At 33.2% G+C, this 21658-nt stretch overlaps 2 protein-coding genes across 7 annotated transcripts in view; both read right to left on the reverse strand.

The window, feature by feature from the left end:
• The window catches only part of LOC127731208 (integrin alpha-8-like), a 40883-nt gene extending 32064 nt beyond the window's left edge, over positions 1–8819 (reverse strand). The window contains exons 1-3 of the mRNA XM_052240162.1: positions 8595–8819; positions 5462–5598; positions 3397–3461 (exon numbers count right to left, since the gene is read on the reverse strand). Coding sequence (XP_052096122.1) covers positions 3397–3461; positions 5462–5598; positions 8595–8731 — 339 coding nt within the window. The 5' untranslated portion in view covers positions 8732–8819. The remainder of the gene's footprint in view (positions 1–3396; positions 3462–5461; positions 5599–8594) is intronic.
• Positions 8820–14526: 5707 nt separating this feature from the next.
• LOC127731217 (secernin-2-like) overlaps positions 14527–21658 on the reverse strand; it is a 57343-nt gene continuing 50211 nt past the window's right edge. For all 6 annotated transcript variants that reach the window (XM_052240178.1, XM_052240184.1, XM_052240183.1 and 3 more), the window contains 2 exons: positions 17655–17861; positions 14527–16676 (listed from right to left, as the gene is read on the reverse strand). In XM_052240178.1, coding sequence (XP_052096138.1) covers positions 16156–16676; positions 17655–17861 — 728 coding nt within the window. In that variant the 3' untranslated portion in view covers positions 14527–16155. The remainder of the gene's footprint in view (positions 16677–17654; positions 17862–21658) is intronic.

Consider the following 21658-nt stretch of genomic DNA (forward strand, 5'->3'; position numbering starts at 1 on the left):
CATGAGTCTTTTGTAGACGAAACGCGCGTCTAGCATACAAAATTGTGTTCCTTGAATCTATGATGAGTTAATGATATTATATTTGTTTGTTATTATCAATAAAATAAAACACTTTATATCATTGTCCAAAATATTAATTTTTATAATCTCCCTTTCACGATACAAACTTTCATAACAATCAATCTATAAAATATTGTCTCAATATACACAATTTATAACTTTTGATATCTTCCCTTTAACTCTTGGAATGTTTTTACCGATGGATACATATACAAAATATAATGATACATAATCATGAAATATTGTCTTGGAGGGACAATATTTCAAATCAAAGGACAGTATTTTGTTATACACGTTATATCCTTCGTAGCGTATGGGGAATTTGCTTGAACTTATATGAGTGAGGAGAAATGGTCACGTCATCAATACGACATTGAAGACCAAAACAGATGCCCAAAAGAAAAAAAATATATTTAGGTAAACTTAAAGGTCTACATGGAAAGCAGATATACTACGACAGTTACATCAATTTAAGCATCTGTCCAACATCCTAATACCTCCTTTGAGGATCGTCACGATTACCTTAACCTGTCATAAAGTCTCAAAACACGACAGATACGGCACCAAAAGCAGGAATACTATATCAGCCGTTCTCGTTTCCTGCAATTCCTACGCGAGTGAATATGCATGGTAAAACTAATAACAAAAGCAATGAGGTCCTCTTTAGGAAAACTGCCACAGTGTTAACATTAGCTACAAAAATCTCAGCATTTGACAAAGAAAATGAAACAACTATGCGTAAACTAGAAACTGCTATAAAATCTACATATGAAAAACCGGAGGTCTCCAAACAATCTGCAATAGATTTGACGGGAAAGGAACCACAACTACACCAACAGGGTAGTTGTTTATGATTCCGAGTATTTACCAACGATGGACTTTGTAGCACCATCGATTTAAAAACAGATGACCGAATATAAGGGTATTTATAATTTAACTGGTTATTTTCTGGCGCCTTAATATGACATTCCCCAAGCCAAAACCTATTCAGTCCAGGGTCCACCTTACAATTAAGAAAGATGCAAGATTAAACCATCATGTATATTGGAACAAATGACATATTCTAATGATAACAAAATCCAAACAATTACAAATAAAATTATACTGCAATATTTCGCCTTCTTCAAACACATTTGACATAGATAAAAAATCAATTATCTAATTTAAATACCCCACGCTACGATTAACAAGGATTCACTCTTAAATAAAAAAGATATGCCATTGACCGATTCATTCAAACAGCTAGGACCAACCTCATTTATTCAGTATGAAATGGAAAGATAGTTATTTTTCCCAGGCAAATTGTTTAGCAGTACTTGGCCTTCTGAACTATCAGCTTTACTTATTTCAGAATTTCAATAGTTTTTGGAGAACTTTGCCCTGTTGTTGTTGCCTCGCTAATATGGAATCACTCTTATAGAACAAGAAATATATTATGTTACGCCATGACAACGAAACAATCGTCAATTAGGTTCATAATTGCACATCTAAAATGCCTTACTCCGAAGAGGCTGTGGAAATTTCATCAGAAGATGATACAACTATCGATGATGATGATGGTGATGTACCTCAGGATGGTGAAGAATCACCACCGGTACAAATCAGACGTTCTGGAAGGGAACGAAGACCACCTGCTTGGTTTCAATCCGGACAGTTTAAGACTAGTATGTCTGCTCTTGAACCGACTAGCATTCAAGAGTGGCGACAGAAAGCTGACTACATCTCGTCTTTGGTCCGCACATACACAAAAATGTTTTAATCGGCATCACGCCCTTGTTCTTTCATGACCAGAATTGTCACTATTTTTATCACCTATCGAGCATTTATGGGATGAACTTGTAAACGTAAAAAAGAGGCGAATGATACCAAAGGGATATTCAAACTCATAAGTATGTTAAACTATATTCAGGTTCGCTCCGGTGTGACTTTATCAGGTGTTTCAATTAGGTTTTATTGGTATTGATTAGTTCTCAATAATTTGGCGGGAAGTTTATATTCTAGCAACTTTGTGATGATGGACACAATTTTCTTGTCTTTAAAATTGTATTATTTTATTCTGTTTTGGAGTAAAGACAATCGCCTAAATCGCTACTCTGGAAAAATGTAACAACATACCCAACTTTATCAATAAAATAAATGCTTCGAAGATGTAAAGCTGTAATGCGTCAAGAGGAGGTAATACCTGATATCAGCTACATCCCACAAAATAAAATTGAGGAACCGAACGGTCTTTTGTACATCTTCAGATTGTAAACATTTTCACATATTTTTCGGTATTTATACATCTTTAACTTTTAAATATTTGAAAAAAATTGAATATTTGAATATCAGTTTATTTCTGAAACTCAGTTGACATTATCATTATTTTAATTATGTAACACAGCATGTAGTTTTGATTTATTTGTGTATATTGTATCTAATTTAACAAGGAGACAGATTACTAAAAGCACTTGTTGTTTGTTTCTGAATCCTATTTGTGAATGTGAATTTATATTGTAATTTGTATAATTGATAATAAAATATTGTTTACACTAAATATTTGGCTTTGAGCGTTCCTGATGAAGATAAATCCACGTACGCCTAGAATTTCAAACTGTTATTTTCAGTTTTATTGTGTTTGTTCTATTGTTGGTGATTATGTTTGTTATGTTTAAATATTAATTATGATTAATTTGTTTTAAAAATATTGATTCTAAGGTCGTGTATGTTGTTTTTTGTTGTTGTTAGTAGATATAGGAAGATGTGGTATGAGTGCCAATGAGACAACTCTCCATCCAAGTTACAATTCATAAAAGTAAACCATTATAGATCAAGGTACGGCCTTCAACACGGAGCATTGGCTCACACCGAACAGCAAGCTATAAAGGGCCCCAAAACATTACTAGTGTAAAACCATTCAAACGGAAAAACCAACGGTCTAATCTATATAAAAACGAGAAACGAGAAACACGTATGAACTACATCAACAAACGACAACTACTGAACATCAGATTCCTGACTTAGGACAGGTGCAAACATTTGCAGCGGGATTAAACGTTTTAATGGTACCAAACTTTCTCCCTTTTCTGAAACAATAATATAACATCACAACATAGAAAAACACACCATAAAATATCAATTGGAAGGCTTAACTCAATCAAAAAACGTAAATTAACACACAATGAACGAATAAATTTGACCTGTGACACCTGAATGCAAATACACAGTTAATAAAAATTTACAAGGGATAAATAATTAAAGTCAAAAGTAAATAAACAGGTTTAAACAAAGTGTATATTAGATGACTCGATTATGTCATTTATGTAGGTTTATAATATTCTTAATAATAAATCTCACCACTATATTTCCGTTTATATCAACCATACTTCCTCCGAGAAATTGATTGTCTTGAGTATGTGTTTCTGGATGAATAAAAATAACTTCAATAGATTTTTTGGTGAAAGATTGTACAATTATGAAAATAATAAGATGTGGTATGATTACTAAAAAGACGACTCTCCACCAGAGACTAAATGCCATAGATGTTAACAACTATATGTCACCGTACGGCCTTCAACAATGAGCAAAACCCATACCGCATACTAAGCTATAAAAAGACCACAATTAATGACCACTTTTTTCGTTGTAATATAGTTCCCTTTAATAATAGTGTATTTTTTCTTTATTTTTTTCTTTCCCTTTGTCATTCGTTTGTAAGTTTTTATGTAATAGAAATGAAAGAAGAGAGTTGAAATAAAGTTTTGGATGTTTTATTTTTACTGATTTTGATATGGAAAGAGTGATTAGGCCAGGTGCTAAAAGGTAATACTTACAGTTTTTTGGAACATCTCTTGACTTGTCCATAGGCGTATGGATGTTTATTGGCTAAATTTTTGAGCCCAATTTTTCTGAATGTTGGATACATTTTTGGACTTGTATTGTAAATTACACACACAAAAGATTAGTCAAAACAAAATGATGCGATTTTTTGAATTTGACAAAACTTTATAAAGAACAAATAGGGAAATTAATTGTTGTCTTTTGCATAAAAAGGCCCCCGAAATGATAAATGTAAAACAATTCAAACGAGAAAACTAACGGCCTGATTATTGGTCCAAACAAAATGATCGAAAAACAAATATGATATAGAGCAACAAAAGACAACCACTGAATTACACTATGACAAAACTATCAAATTCAAATGAAAAGGCTTAATCAATGTGTCTATATTGTTGGCGCTAAATTGTGTTTTCAATTTAACCAACGAGTTTGTACAATAGATATTAGAAGATGTGGTATGAGTGCCAATGAGACAACTCTCCATCCAAGTCAAAATTTATAAAAGTAAACCATTATAGGTCACAGTACGGTCTTCAACACGGAGCCTTGGCTCACACCTAACAGTAAGCTATAAAGGGCCCCAAAAATTACTAGTGTAAAACCATTCAAACGGGAAAACCAACGGTCTGATCTATATAAAAAACGAGAAACGAGAAACACTTATGAACCACATCAACAAACGACAACTACTGAACATCAGATTCCTGACTTAGGACAGGTGCAAACAAATGCAGCGAGTTTAAACGTTTTAATGTTACCAAACCTTCACCCTTTTTCTGAAACAATAGTGTAACATCACAACATAGAAAGACACACTATAACATATCATCTGAAATAGCTTAACTCAATCAAAGGACATATTAACACCAGTGAACATACACTGAACAAATAATTTGACCTATGATACGATGTAAATACAAAATAAATAATCTATGGGAAGAATAATAAAAGTAACATGTTATATCGTTATGAAATGTTAAACAATTTAAGAAAAACAATATGCTCGAACAAAAATATCAGCCATTTACAATAACTTTAAACACAGGTAAATGAAAATAATTTTGTTGTTAGGTATACGTGTACAGTTCCAATAGAGAAAGGAAATATTTTTACAAAATAAATAATTTTGATGTTCATAGTACGAAGTGAAAATTTATAGTAATACCAAACACTTATCAAAGCTGGTATATAGACCAGATATAACCCTGAATAACATTGTATAACAAAAAAGCATTACAATTAGTATCAACAGGTCAAATAAACAAGAAAGTACGATTTGAGAGTACTCGCAGTTACTGACAGCTAGTTAAAAGCCAAAACAATGCATATATTTCGAGTACATATTTAGTGACACGATCTATTTTAATCAGCAAAGACTTTTCTTTCTGATTCTTGTCTTGGTAATATCCATTTCGGTATTTTTTTTTTGTTCGTCTGTTTATTTATTTTTTTGTTTGTTTTTTGTTTTTGTTTTTTGTTTTTTGTTTTTTTGTTCTTTTTCTGCAACCATGATTATGGCTTTTCTTTTTTATGAACAGCTATAATTCCTTTTTTGTTTTCTCAATTATTTCAGTCAAATTACCTGATGTACTGATGGGTAGTTGAGTACACTGTGGGACAGTGGATACTGTGAAGTCGACAGGACACCTATACACGACGCCAGGAGAAACTAGACTAGACTCACTCGTCAGATTATCTTTAGGGGCGCCAATCATCATCCTTCGACGAAAAAATTTTATATACTACATTTTCATTTATTATTATTATATTTTGGTTTTGATGCATTTAAATGTTTGCGCATGTTACTTCCAATCTTTTGGTCTCGTGCATACAAAGCACTCACATGGTATTCTCACTGAGAGATATAACTTTGGTAATATTGATTGTTATGTTACTGTACACTCTATATATCATGAAAATGAGTGGTCCGTCATATTAAACCATTGCTGTGACGTCAACCTATTCATTTACCGTGGTTTCTATTTCTAGAATCAACGCTTCTTAAATCTGTCGCTAAAATGGACTTACCAAATTATATTCAATTGTTTCTTTTGTGTGCCTAATTTCATTAAAAATGAAAACAACACGTTATAAATTTTATGTGTCCGAAACACTTTTCTTGATTTACCTTCATCAGGAACGCTCAAAGCCGAATATTTGAAAGCCAAGGATGTACAAGAACCGAAACAGTTGAAGGGCTATATTGCCAAAAAGGACCTCGAAAGTATAGCCAAATCCACATAAGGTCAACTTTGCCTGACGGAGTTGAAACTTTAGTTTCTAATAATGTCGAAATTTATTAACGAACAATTTTAGAAAGGTGTGTTATAAATCATGTTAGGACCGAAGTAAGTTTGAATTGGCTAATTTACTGAGTTCTGTTAACTAATGGAATTAATCTAAAAGCTTACCTTTCACTTTCGTAATTTGCATATGCCTTCACTGGGAATCGAACCCTTTCTTGAAATCTGTTATATGTGATTGACATCAACACATCGACGAAACCTCTCGGCTACCAATGCGTTGCAATTTAGATGTCTATTATATATATATATATATACAAGTCTAAATTGAAAACAACGTTCAAACCTATGATTGCGTTGGATAAAAACCGCAATTTTTATACGTGTGCATGTAAAACAAATTTCATGGTAGAGGGGTCCAAATACAGCATAAAGAACATTTTCCAAAAGACCAAAAAAGTGAAAAGTATATTTTAACAAAACGCATTTGACTAACAGGTCGAACAACTGATGTTCTTAAAACCTGCTGACTGCCATTGACGATTGCCAAATAAATTGATCACGAGATGTAACATGGATCTTAATTATTAATTTAATACCAAACAGAAAACAATAAACTTGCGGAGAAGATGGTATACCGCAAAAATTTGTACACCAATATATATATATATATATATATATATATATAGATTGCCTAACAATGTAATTTTAACACACTATTTAGTATGTAAATATAAGAATGTTTAAAATATTTACAAAATGATGAAAATAAACGCAATATTTCGCTAGACTAACTAGCTTTATCAAGCGTGCATCTATCCAGGTGAAATCGGATGTAGATGATATATATATAAACAAGTCTAAATTGAAAACAACGTTCAAACCTATGATTGCGTTGGATAAAAACCGCAATTTTTATACGTGTGCATGCAAAACAAATTTCTTGTTAGAGGGGTCTAAATACAGCACAAACAACATTTTCCAAAAGACCAAAAAAGTGAAAAAGTATATTTTAACAAAACGCATTTGACTAACAGGTCGAACAACAAATGTTCTTAAACCCTGCTGACTGCCATTGGCGATTGCCAAATAAACGGATCACCGATGTAATAAATGGATCTTAATTTTAAATTTAATACTAAACAGAAAACAATGAACTTGCGGAAAAGATGATATACCGCAAACAAAAGGTGCAAAGGTTTTGTACACCATATCCGGATTTCGACAATTAATGTCTCTTCAGTGATGTTAGGAATCGAAACGGTATTTGGAAGGCCATATAATTTACCTCAATTTAGGATAGACTCTTGAATTTTGAAAGAGTCAAAATAGGATGAACGGATCATATAAACCCGAAGGCAAATATAATACAAGCCCAAACGAAAAAATATAAACAAGTCTAAATTGAAAACAACGTTCAAACCTATGAATATATGAACATATGATACACATCAGTACAACGGACACACAGGGTTTGTATCTTTCTATATACATATAAAAGACAATCGTATAGTATAAAGTGGTAGCCGCGAGGTTAAGATCAATGAGTCATAATTACGAAAGTAAACGGATAAAGATAAAAAAAAAAAAGGGATCAATGAGTTATAGAGTCAAGTTAGAAGTTGCGACTTGTCGGTTTAGGTTCAAATCCCTTTTTTCTCTTTGTTGTCCCTATTCTTTAGGTTTTCTGTTTTTCTTATTTTTTTATGTTACTTTGGATACTTTTGTAATAATAACGGGTTTTCCCGTTTATTTTTGGTTTATCATTGGCTATTTCACGTATTTGAAAGGAATATAATTACATTTAATTTGTCCATATTTGTTTTATAAATATAATATGATTTCATCTGTTTTACTACACATCTTAACAAATGTTGATTCGCATATTTATGTTAAGTTAGAGACACAATGGATAAGTTTGATTCATGAAAAACCCGCCGGGCTCATGGTTTCTTTTTCAAGAATCAACACTTATCCATTGTATCTATAGTACATATACATTTTTTGACAGTTTTACCTATAATGTCAGTTTGTTTTGTTGACACATTGTTGTCAATATAATGGAATTATGTATGACTGTCATACAAGTGAGAGGTTAGCTAGCTATAAAACCAGGTTTAAACCACCATTTTCTACATAAGAAAATGCCTGTACCAAGTCGGAAATATGACAGTTGTTTTCCATTCGTGTGATGTGTTTGAGTTTTTGATTTTGCCATTTGATAAAGGACGTTTTGAGTTTTCCTTGAAGTTTTACAAAAGACATATCAAATCTAAAAGTATAATGTAATAGAGTTATTGATAATGAGAGAAGTCCATACTTTCAACCTTGTTGTTATTCGACTGTATTCCGACATTTGAATATTCACTTTGGTATCTTCTCTCTTATGTTATCGTTGATATCATAACACATGGTTAAAGAACAAAAGTAAAAAATGACAAAAGTTGTTTCAACATTATCCAAGTAACTTACCAATTATCTTGTAATATTCCACTATATCCGAAATAAGACTTTTCAGGCCCAGAAAATGTTAACGTATTTTTAACATCAACATTAAAACTATTTACAACTACAAAAAAAGAGAGCCAAAATAGTCCATCTATATTCATGTTCTTCCCTTTTCTATGTAAGGAGAGATGTTTTAAACTTTTATGTATCACACTGAAAGGTATCCGTGATGAAATGTTTAACAATTGTGGATCGATAGCACGATATATCGTTTGGCAACTTGTCAAGTTGTATTATTGATAATTGTTTTCCAATTAAATAATATTTTTTTCATCTTTTAAAGACTGCTTCCTTCCGTATGACGATTTCATCCGTAAAGAAATTCACCCATATCACGATAAAGGATATGGTTTGCACAATCTATGTAATTTGGACTACGAAGCCGGTTTAATACGCATCCCAAATGGTGAATATACTTTCAATTTGGCAAATAATTATGCTAGTATCTACGTTCCCCCTTTTTTGTTAGTGGTATACATGGTGGACAGATAAAACAAATGTTATTATGCATAATGAATAAATAATCAAACTAAATCAAGATTTGTTTGCAAACATGTATTACTTGGACAGGATAAAAATTGAAAGTTAGAATAACTAATGGTTTTAACATGCATCCAAAAATTTAGTTGGTAAAGATAAAATCCTAGATTTAGGTGGAATTGTAATCCACATGTTATTTTGGATAAAAGATCAAACTTTATTAAGATTTGTTAACAAATCTGTACAAATCGAACATGATATCAAATAGAAGTTGCACTTATTATGAAACCCCAAAATGGTGAAAATATTTTTATATTGGTAAATTGCCTCCCCTGTTGTGAGTAAAGCTCCAGGTTTCATAAAGACATTCGTATAATGAACATTCATTGTATTATCTTCAACTTAAAAACTCAATCATGATAACACAAGACTAATTTACAAAAAAACCATGACTAAAATATTTCAGATCAATGACTTACTAAGGTTGATACTTTACGGAAATACAATCTGATTCACTTGTTTTATGTTGACGTTTGTCATGTTTTATACCCCTATACTGTAACTTTATACACATTTGTCGTTTTTGTATCAGTGTATATATTATATATTGTCACATCGATTTGATGAACTGATTGTTATATATTGACCTTTAATTTAATTGTTCTCTGGGTACTGTGCTGTCTGATGGATTTTTGTCACTTTTCGTTTGATACTATTCCAGCATTTTCTTCTTACTGCAAATTTAGATTGATTGTTGACTGCTAACCTAAACGTCGCATTCTTGTAAATTTATAATATAAACGCCTGAATAAGTAGTGAGATAAAGAACATTATAACACCAGTCTGCCTTAAGGATTATCCCTTCTTACTTATTTTGTTTATTTTTATAAAAGGGAAAATGAAGAATAATTAGATATTTTTTATTTGTTAATTGTGAAAATATGATGATAAATACGTATTCGTTGAAAAACACAAAGAAGAATCTAAGGGGAATAAAAAAAAACGAAGACTTCATCATGGCTAAAAGATGACAGATGAACAGACAAACAAGTCCATAAAGTATAAGACGATGAAAAACAGGAGATTAACCATCTCTAATTCCCCTAAAAACCGACAAACGAACTAAGGGGCACTGGAAGTGGATGCATTTCCTAATCCACTGGTGACAAACACCATATTGCTTAGTGATCAGCCATGTCTACTGATAAGGCATCACATAATAGGGGGTTAGTCAATGTATCTTATCGAAAGACATCACCAAACTCATACACCATCAGTTCTGGTCAATTTTCTATCCCTAGAACTTGACCGAATGTGATAGAATGACAAGAAAACATTCTTTACTTGAACAATTGATAGACAAGACCATAACTGGCAGAAAAGGCACCAACTTTGGAAACAAAAGATAAAATGGCACATAATACAACCAATCTACAGCAAAAGCAAACAAACCCTTACTTAAGAAAACTAGGGGTGAACTCCAGTTTCTCAGGAAGGGTCGACACTTCCTGATCAAATAATGACAGTCTTGCTCCTGTTAAAATATGTTGAATACGATCTGGTGATATAAAACCAAAACACAATAGGGGATTTGCGATGTTTCTATCTTACCCCACACACGAGGTTGACACCAAAAGCATAAACCAACGGCACATATTAATTATCTAACCCTAAAACTAGACCGAATGTGAAATTTCAAAATAAAAACATTATTGTTTTAGGACAAAGGATAGACAAGCCCATAACTGGTAGAAAAACAATGAGGAATAAAGTAGCACAAAATAAAAAAAAACACCGATAAATAAAGCAAAAACAACATAAACTTGATAAATAAAGCAAAAACAGCATACAGTTCTGAAATACCACTCATAACCTTTTGAACCGGCATTAAAGTAGTTAATCAGTACAGTGCATTTTGCATTTTATTATAGGCTTCGGATGCACAAAATTTATAAACCTACAGCTTCATTCCTACACAACCCAAAGAAAGACTTAGGTTCAGAAAAAAAAATGTTCTTCACCTGTTCAGTAGAGAAACCCAAGATAAAGAACCATCAGTTTGGCTGTGAGGGAATTATAAATACGAATCCACGTCCAGGTGGGGTAGATAGGTTAAATCAAGTTTGTGCTGTTAGGAATGTACAAATACCAAGCCACCTTCAGTTGGGATGGAGAGGTTAAATCAGTCTTGTTCTGTGAGAGGTGTATAAATACCAAGCCACTCTCAGGTGGGATGGAGAGGTTAAATCAGTCTTTTTCTGTGAGAAATGTATAAATACCAAGCCACGTCCAGTTGGGATGGTGAGGTTAAATCAGTCTTGTGCTGTGAGAAATGTATAAATACCAAGCCACGTCCAGGTGGGATGGAGAGGTTAAATCAGTCTTGTGCTGTGAGAAATGTATAAAATACCAAGCCATGTCCAGTTGGGGTGGAGAGGTTAAATCAGTCTTGTGCTGTGAGAGTTGTATAAATACCAAGCCACGTCCAGTTGGGATGGAGAGGTTAAATCAGTCTTATGCTGTGAGAGGTGTACAAATACCAAGCCACGTCCAGGTGGGGTGCAGAGGTTAAATCAGTATTGTGTTGTGAAAGATGTATATATACCAAGCCACGTCCAGGTGGGGTAGAGAGGTTAAATCAGTCTTGTGCTGTGAGAAATGTATAAATACCAAGCCATGTCCAGGTGGGATGGGGAGGTTAAATCAGTCTTGTGCTGTGAGAGGTGTACAAATACCAAATCAAGTCCGATTAGGATGGGGAAGTTTAATCAAAGTATTGTGCTGAGAGAAATGTATTAATCCCAAGCCACGTCCAGGTGGGATGGAGAGGTTAAATCAGTATTATTTTGTGAGTAATGTATAAATACCAAGCCATGTCCAGGTGGAATGGAGAGGTTAAATCAGTAATGTGCTGTGAGAAATGTATAAATACCAAGCCACGTCCAGGTGGGATGGAGAGGTTAAATCAGTCTTTTTCTGTGAGAAATGTATAAATACCAAGCCACGTCCAGTTGGGATGGTGAGGTTAAATCAGTCTTGTGCTGTGAGAAATGTATAAATACCAAGCCACGTCCAGGTGGGATGGAGAGGTTAAATCAGTATTGTGCTGTGAGAAATGTATAAATACCAAGCCATGTCCAGGTGGGATGGAGAGGTTAAATCATACAATTGTGTTGGGAGAATGCCACGTTCTTTCATGTGTGAAAAAACATGACAATAACTCTGAGGGTTCCGAAGGTGGCCAATTGCAAATCAAAACTTCTAACCCTACCAAACAACACTTAACGTTATCTTGATGATGTTTTTTTGGTTAAATAATCGTTCTATTGATGATACATTTTCGTTAGATAATCGTTCTATTGATGTTATATTTTCGTTAAATAATCAAGAATTTTTCAAACAAACTGCCGATCTTTACCCAAAGGATCTTACTTTAAATAAATCAAATATAAACTATAATAACTGTCCTTTCCTAGATTTAGATACTTCAGTTTTACACGAGAAACTCTACACAAAAATTAACGATAAAAAAGACGAACATCATTCCCTATTGTTAATTTTCCTCTTTTGGACGTTGATGTTCCTTTGGCATCATCTTACGGTGTTTATAAATCACAACTTGTTCGTTATGCCCGTGTCTGTAATGACTTAATGACTTTTGAGAATCCAATGAACATTATCACAAATTATTTAAAACCTTTACTAAATTCTTCCATAGATTCAAAGATTTGGTTTGGAAGTTTGACTGTAGATTTATTACAAACGGGATAGCTCATCCTAATTTTACGGGAATGTTGTTTACCGAGCCCATAAACTTAGATACGCTCCGGGTAAGCTTATCTGTCCTTTAAATAAACTTATTCTAAAAGGTTATCAATTCAACACTGTAATTCGATCTCTGAATATATTTCTTAAAGGTATATTGATTTATCAGTAAATTCAAACTCAAACTAAATATTATGCTTATACACATTTGTACATTGACGATTCTGCAATCTGTCGATAACTATATTTTACCATTGCACCAAGTCATGTTTTTCTCTGACTGTTAATGACGTATTTTCACTAAATCCATTGGATGTTGGTTGTGTGCTGATTGATATATTAATATTGGTATATAAGACACATGATTTTGTATTAGTTGTTATTGGCTTTGCACTAGCCTTTCATTAGTGTTCTGTATTTATGTCTTTGATAGGGTTTTTATGTGCTTTTTATCGATCTGACAAGTCGAGCCCATTTCAACTGATTTTGATAATTAGTTCTTATGTCGTACTGTTACACCACTGTCCAAGGTTAGAAGGGTTTGGAGCAAGCAAACATATTTAACCACGCCACATTCTGTATGTGCCTATCCCAAGTCAGGAGCCTGTTATTTAGTGGTTGTCGATTATTGCTGTATATCTGTTTTGTACATGAAACAGGACGTTAGTTTTCTCGTTTGATTTGTTTAACATTTGTCATTTCGGGGCCTTTTATAGCTTACTATGCAGTACGGTGACATATAGTTGCTGACTTCTATGTCATTTGGTCTGTGGTAGAGAGTTGTCTCATTGGAAATCATATGATATCTTCTTATTTTTACATACTGTGGATTCATTATTATTCGTGGGATACCAATTTTCGTGGATTTCGTTGGTACTGGTGAACCACGAAATTAAATGTTCAACGAATGTCAAATTTTATATAGGCTTGTATGCAGACTTTGGTAAAACCACGAAATTGAATATCCACGAATATGAAAGTTTTCCTTTATCCACGAAAATTGGTACCCACGAAAATAAATGAATCCACAGTATACCCTCTTATTCAAATAAAAGTCCCAACATTGACAAAATACCCTTATTGATGCATTATTCAGTTCTTGTTCTAAATTAGTATAAACTATTTTAGGCTACTGAAAGATTGAGCATATATATAAACTTTAAGCCTACTCTTCTATAAGTTTTATGATTACCAATGAGATGACTAGCTACCAGAGACCAAAGGCCAAGTATGTTAACAAGTATACATGTACATGTATTATACTGTATAGCCTTCAACAATGAGCAAATCTTATAGCCCATATTCAATGAATTTTGTTTCAAAATCTTATTCATTTGCAGATATAAAAGGATCTTGAAATTCAAACATATTTCTTTATGTGGACCCTTACCAGGTGATATAAAATTCTATAGAATGCATCATAAAACTCATGTTGAGGGAGATAACTCCAATAGTATCCTACAGAATCTATTACAAAATATATACCATTTATCTGTCCTGGAAAGGCAGTAAATAGACACCTACCTACACCAATATTGCAACTGATTGACAAAAATAAACATTAGTAGCCTTTCTTTGAAGTGTATCACAAAATTTTTATTTTGCATGATTATTATGTGTACTACTAAAATACTTCTAATTAAAACAAAAATACTGTTTGAATGATTTATTCTTAAGCCTTTGCATATCAAACACATACACATTCTAATTGAGAAAGACTTACAACATTGCACATCCCGGTTAATATATCAACAGCATATGTAATACGACTCAATTATAAACTGTAACTTGAAAACTGAATGCCATAAAAGTCTGTGTTATTCACTGGCTTCTATGCTCACCTACTTTGAATTAATAAGATACAAATGTTCCAAAAGCATTGATGAGAAGGGTACAAGTCAACATAATTCTGACATAAACACTTTTCAGCAGCATTTGTAGATTTAAAGAATGGTGAATGACTAAAATATTTAGGTGTGGAGTTAAAAACTTTATCATTTATTCATAATTCAGCAGCTATTTGGTAGGTTATTATTATCATATTCCTTAATTGCAAATAACATCGTTCATGTTGGTCAATTAGTAGGGTACATCATATATAACATGGAATGTATTAAATAAACATGTTTTTAGTAAAATAAGGTTTTCTTGTGGTTTCAGGGAAGATGTTTGACTAAGTTTGACATGTGGTTTCAGGGAAGATGTTTGAATAAGGTTGTCTCGTTGTTTGCAAAGAGAAACATAACAGATGAATGACAGATCACAACATAGGTCAAAAGCTTACACTGGCCTTCTGAACGCTCTAAAAGTCTACATTTTTTATCAGTTTTGTAGAATTAAAATAACAGATATAAATTATATGAAAGCTTACTTGTTTTGAGAACAAATGTAAGAATTCATCAAAGAAAAATTGAATTAGTCTTTTTTTTTTTACCAAATTCCTTAACTGACAAGGACAGCAAAACTTAAAATCTATAAAAAAATCCAATGAAGCACAATGCTGTCAATCATTGAGTCACTATTTTAGATTCAGTATAAGCATTCTTGAGTAAACATTATGATAATATATCATAATATTCTGTCATTGACCTGCATATGAAAACGTTACCAATATAGATATACATTGGAATGTTAAAAAACTGGTTATATCCTTACAAATAATACAACAATATAATCAATCATAGTTTGCCTAATTTTTGGCAATACAAGTGTACAATAAATGTTATAAGGTACATAATCAAATGTAAAAAATCTTATATCATGTTCTATTTTTGCTTCACATTATGGTTCATGTTAAATATCAAATCAGCTAGAAAGGACAGAAACATAACAATATTCAAATATCTCTGTACACAAACACATCATAAATGGTGTTTGCACATAACTGTTAAATTACAGATTTATTAGAGAAAATTCTCATTTGCACACAAAAACACATTTGTATCTTTGATATATGAAATCTAAAAATATACCGATGATACATTGCTTGTAAGATGGATAAATGCCAATAAATGTTTGATTTCAGTATCACAACTTCATCATTATCTTTTCTTCATTATTTATTTCAATGTATTTCAAAAATTGTAAATAGGAATTATATTAAAATTAAGTAAATTAGAAAAATAATAAACAAAAAAACATTGACCATTACATTACAGTCAATTATATAAAACATGAAAACAATCAGAAATATGAATAAATCATCAGCACGATAAGAGCATATACACATTTATTGCAAGACATCACAGAACATTTAAATAGCTAAAAGTCTCTAGTTTATCTATCCAATCTTGTAGAAATTCAGTTCAATATTACACATATGTTTGAAGATCTGTGATACTTTCTTGCAACTATTTTCATCAAAGTTTTGTAAGATTTCCATCATATCATCAACACATTTATCTTCTAGTTCTTTCAGATTTTGTGAAATCATTAATCCCATAGGATTCTCTGTATTCAATAACTTGACAAAATTGTCATGTCCTTTGTAAAGAGCATGTCGTCTATCAACAGTTTTACTAAAACGTGGCTGCATAAGCAATGGGTCATCGGCACCAAACTTAGGAGAGACAGTTAGATCACCAAGATCAACATCTGGACAAAAGATGAATGGTTTGTAGATGCTTACATTTGGATTGGGTGTGGCTGTAAACCAATGTAACGGCGGGGAAAGGGATGCACCAGTTGGGATTACCGATATTTGACTTCCTGTTGACAGACTCAACCCTCCACCACCTAAACGACAGATTTCATTTTTCTCGTCACGTAGAATCTTAGCCATATCTCTCATTCCAAATTTACCTGTAATATATGAAGATGGTACCATTTGTAGGGTAATACTGATAATGTTCTCTTATTCTCAGCTGGTTTATACTTTCTCTGAACAGTTTATTATTGTTTCACTTCGTTCTTTATTTGTAAAAATTCAATTATAATGTCATATTTCTAATTCTGCTATTGTGACACCTGGAAAAAAGGTGACCATTCCTGATGACATCCTTTGTACATATGAAAGATGAAATTTGCTACATATCTTCAAAGAATAAGTACAGAAACAGATTCCATCGTATCTCATGCAAAATGATATTTCTCCATTTTTGCAATTAATGTAAAAAATACAATGGAAGTCTTCCTATAAAAGACAATTATAATGCCTTGACAAGAAACAATTTTTCTATTCAATGATAAATGTGAAATTTATTTTATAGAATGCAGTGTAAAACAGCAAAATCAGGGGAGGCTGTCAGATTTCTTTCATATGCAATCAAACACAGAATTATTTAAATCTGGAATAATTTTGAATTCTGAAAATTGATGAGAAATGTATGATGAAAACTAACCCACTAAAACTTTCATGTGTGCGTGGCTAAGGTTCAAGTTACTTTAGCTGATATTACAGTATGCACACATGGCTAACATATTTAGTTGGGTTAGTTTTCATCAAACATTTGTTATCAATTTTCCAGAATTCAAAATTATTCCAGATTCAAATAATTCCTTGTTATCAATAGTTGAGTTTTTGATGTGTATTATACTGACTGACTTTGAAGTTTTATGTGGTTTTCTTACATAATATTTAATGCACTCTATTTACTTTTATAATTTTCTTCATCTGTAGAGACTGAAAAGGGGGAGGTATAATACGTGAAACAAAAAAATAGTTCAACTTCACCAAATATAAAAGAGCTTGTCCAATGACAGAAAACTTGTCAGTATTTATCTTTTTTGAATCAATAGAATTTCTTGTTATCTTATATGTGGCTGCTTGAAACAACTCACCTTCTTTAGAATATTCCTCAAGTAGTCTTTTACCATTTACAAATCTGTTAACAGGTGTAGTATCTTTAGCAAACACAAGAGAAAAGTTAAAATCTCCATCTGATTCCTTGTACAATCCGGATGATTTAGCCTCCTCTATAAGATTAGGTGACATCATGTCTATTTTTGTACCAATGGTCAGCTGGTTGGAAATATTTCTAACTCCCTCTGAAATAAGTAATTGATGGAGACAATAATTTCTGAATTTTCATTTTTATTATACCTATAACTATATATACTGCGAACAAACTAATTATTGTGAGCAATTTATTTACATCACTTTGATAGCTGGAAAAAAACTCAAATATAACTTGTCATGAATGTTAAACTTGGATCTTAGTTTATATGTATTCCTTCAAAATTTGAATACTCAAGAAAATAAATGAGAAGGCTATATGCAAATTAAAGTACCATAGAAAATAAATGAGAAGGCTACATGCAAGTTAAAGTACCATAGAAAATAAATGAGAAGGCTACATGCAAATTAAAGTACCATAGAAAATAAATAAGAAGGCTACATGCAAATTAAAGTACCATAGAAAATAAATGAGAAGGCTACATGCAAGTTAAAGTACCATAGAAAATAAATGAGAAGGCTACATGCAAATTAAAGTACTAAAGAAAATAAATGAGAAGGCTACATGCAAATTAAAGTACCATAGAAAATAAATGAGAAGGCTACATGCAAATTAAAGTACCATAGAAAATAAATGAGAAGGCTACATGCAAATTAAAGTACCATAGAAAATAAGTTGGTTTACAGTGTAACATGATAACATGCATTGAATTGAGTTAAGCTATTTCAGTTGATATTTTATAGTGTGTCTTTCTATGTTGTGATGTTACACTATTGTTTCAGAAAAAGTGTGAAGGTTTGGTACCATTAAAACGTTTAAACCCGCTGCATTTGTTTGCACCTGTCCTAAGTCAGGAATCTGATGTTCAGTAGTTGTCGTTTGTTGATGTGGTTAGGGTTAGGGTTAGGGTTAGGTTAGGGTTAGGGTTAGGGTAGTGTTTTTCGTTTTTTATATAGATTAGACCGTTGGTTTTCCCGTTTGAATGGTTTTACACTAGTAATTTTTGGGGCCCTTTATAGCTTACTGTTCGGTGTGAGCCAAGACTCCGTGTTGAAGACCGTACTGTGACCTATAATGGTTTACTTTTATAAATTTTGACTTGGATGGAGAGTTGTCTCATTGGCACTCATACCACATCTTCTTATATCTATTGAAGAATATGGAAACATATATTTTTTGCTTTGTTTGACCTGAGTCATCCGTTTCATTATACTGGACAACTTAATTAGCATTTACACAATATTCAGTATTCTAAACTGTAAATGCATTAAATTTTCAGAAGAACAAAAAAGTATGGCACTTAAGGCCATATTGAATTCCTGAAAACAACTGACAAAGTAAACAGCTAAACAAAAATTTAAAAGGGGTTCTGCCGAACCCTGTGTCTAGCCTGCTATTGCTACTGTCAGTGTAAAAGTGTAATGTTGACCTTAAAAAGTGAGTCCATTTATCACTAAAATACAGAATTTAAAAAAAAATTCAAACTTTTTCTTGAGATGCTATTTCTTGGTCTTGAAGATAACAATCCATGAAGGTTTACAAACTTATCATGTAAAAATAAATTTCGCAGGCTCGACAATAATACAGGTACTCCAAAGGGAATGTATACACACATAATCTTTCTCAAATACCACATTCTTGAGACCTTTACCTAGGATCAGGGTTTATGTTTGATTCATTCATGAAAAAACAACATAAACTTTGTCTGGTATTGCACTTTAAAAACAAAGTCCTTTTTCACAATAGAACATAAATTAACATGAGATGTCCATATTTTATTCTGCTTTGTAATTCCTTTTTCTAATTTATTCCACATAATGTCTTCTTCAACAGAACATATTGCAATTCTTAAAAGTTGAACCACAGAGCAGTGCACATATCTCTAGATGGATATAATGGGGTGCCCTCTAGATCTGTACCAAAAAAATGAGGTCAAGTTCAGATAATCCTTGTCATGCAAACATGTACATGTTAATTGAAACTGTATTCCTAATATTTTTTACCAAAGTCAAGGTCAGGTTACCCCTGTCAGGTAATCATGTACTCAGGACACAAAAGCCTGGTTTAAGCCACCACATTCTTTATTTGTCTTTCCCAAGCAAGGAGCCTGTAATCTAGTGGTTGTATTTGTCTTTCCCAAGCAAGGAGCCTATAATCTAGTGGTTGTATTTGTCTATCCCAAGCAAGGAGCCTGTAATCTAGTGGTTGTATTTGTCTATCCCAAGCAAGGAGCCTATAATCTAGCGGTTGTATTTGTCTTTCCCAAGCAAGGAGCCTGTAATCTAGCGATTGTATTTGTCTATCCCAAGCAAGGAGCCTGTAATCTAGTGGTTGTATTTGTCTATCCCAAGCAAGGAGCCTGTAATCTAGTGGCTGTATTTGTCTATCCCAAGCAAGGAGCCTGTAATCTAGTGGCTGTATTTGTCTATCCCAAGCAAGGAGCCTGTAATCTAGTGGTTGTATTTGTCTATCCCAAGCAAGGAGCCTGTAATCTAGTGGTTGTATTTGTCTATCCCAAGCAAGGAGCCTGTAATCTAGTGGTTGTATTTGTCTATCCCAAGCAAGGAGCCTGTAATCTAGCGGTTGTATTTGTCTATCCCAAGCAAGGAGCCTGTAATCTAGCGGTTGTATTTGTCTATCCCAAGCAAGGAGCCTGTAATCTAGCGGTTGTATTTGTCTATCCCAAGCAAGGAGCCTATAATCTAGCGGTTGTATTTGTCTTTCCCAAGCAAGGAGCCTGTAATCTAGTGATTGTATTTGTCTATCCCAAGCAAGGAGCCTGTAATCTAGTGGTTGTATTTGTCTATCCCAAGCAAGGAGCCTGTAATCTAGTGGTTGTATTTGTCTATCCCAAGCAAGGAGCCTATAATCTAGTGGTTGTATTTGTCTATCCCAAGCAAGGAGCCTGTAATCTAGTGGTTGTATTTGTCTATCCCAAGCAAGGAGCCTGTAATCTAGTGGTTGTATTTGTCTATCCCAAGCAAGGAGCCTGTAATCTAGTGGTTGTATTTGTCTATCCCAAGCAAGGAGCCTGTAATCTAGCGGTTGTATTTGTCTATCCCAAGCAAGGAGCCTGTAATCTAGCGGTTGTATTTGTCTATCCCAAGCAAGGAGCCTGTAATCTAGCGGTTGTATTTGTCTATCCCAAGCAAGGAGCCTATAATCTAGCGGTTGTATTTGTCTTTCCCAAGCAAGGAGCCTGTAATCTAGTGATTGTATTTGTCTATCCCAAGCAAGGAGCCTGTAATCTAGTGGTTGTATTTGTCTATCCCAAGCAAGGAGCCTGTAATCTAGTGGTTGTATTTGTCTATCCCAAGCAAGGAGCCTATAATCTAGTGGTTGTATTTGTCTATCCCAAGCAAGGAGCCTGTAATCTAGTGGTTGTATTTGTCTATCCCAAGCAAGGAGCCTGTAATCTAGTGGTTGTATTTGTCTATCCCAAGCAAGGAGCCTATAATCTAGTGGTTGTATTTGTCTATCCCAAGCAAGGAGCCTGTAATCTAGTGGTTGTATTTGTCTATCCCAAGCAAGGAGCCTATAATCTAGTGGTTGTATTTGTCTATCCCAAGCAAGGAGCCTGTAATCTAGTGGTTGTATTTGTCTATCCCAAGCAAGGAGCCTGTAATCTAGTGGTTGTATTTGTCTATCCCAAGCAAGGAGCCTGTAATCTAGTGGTTGTATTTGTCTATCCCAAGCAAGGAGCCTGTAATCTAGTGGTTGTATTTGTCTATCCCAAGCAAGGAGCCTATAATCTAGTGGTTGTATTTGTCTATCCCAAGCAAGGAGCCTGTAATCTAGCGGTTGTATTTGGCTATCCCAAGCAAGGAGCCTGTAATCTAGTGGTTGTATTTGTCTATCCCAAGCAAGGAGCCTGTAGTCTAGTGGTTG

The sequence above is a fragment of the Mytilus californianus genome, unplaced genomic scaffold (genome assembly GCF_021869535.1).
Source record: "Mytilus californianus isolate M0D057914Y unplaced genomic scaffold, xbMytCali1.0.p SCAF_2, whole genome shotgun sequence".
Lineage (NCBI taxonomy): Eukaryota > Metazoa > Mollusca > Bivalvia > Mytilida > Mytilidae > Mytilus > Mytilus californianus.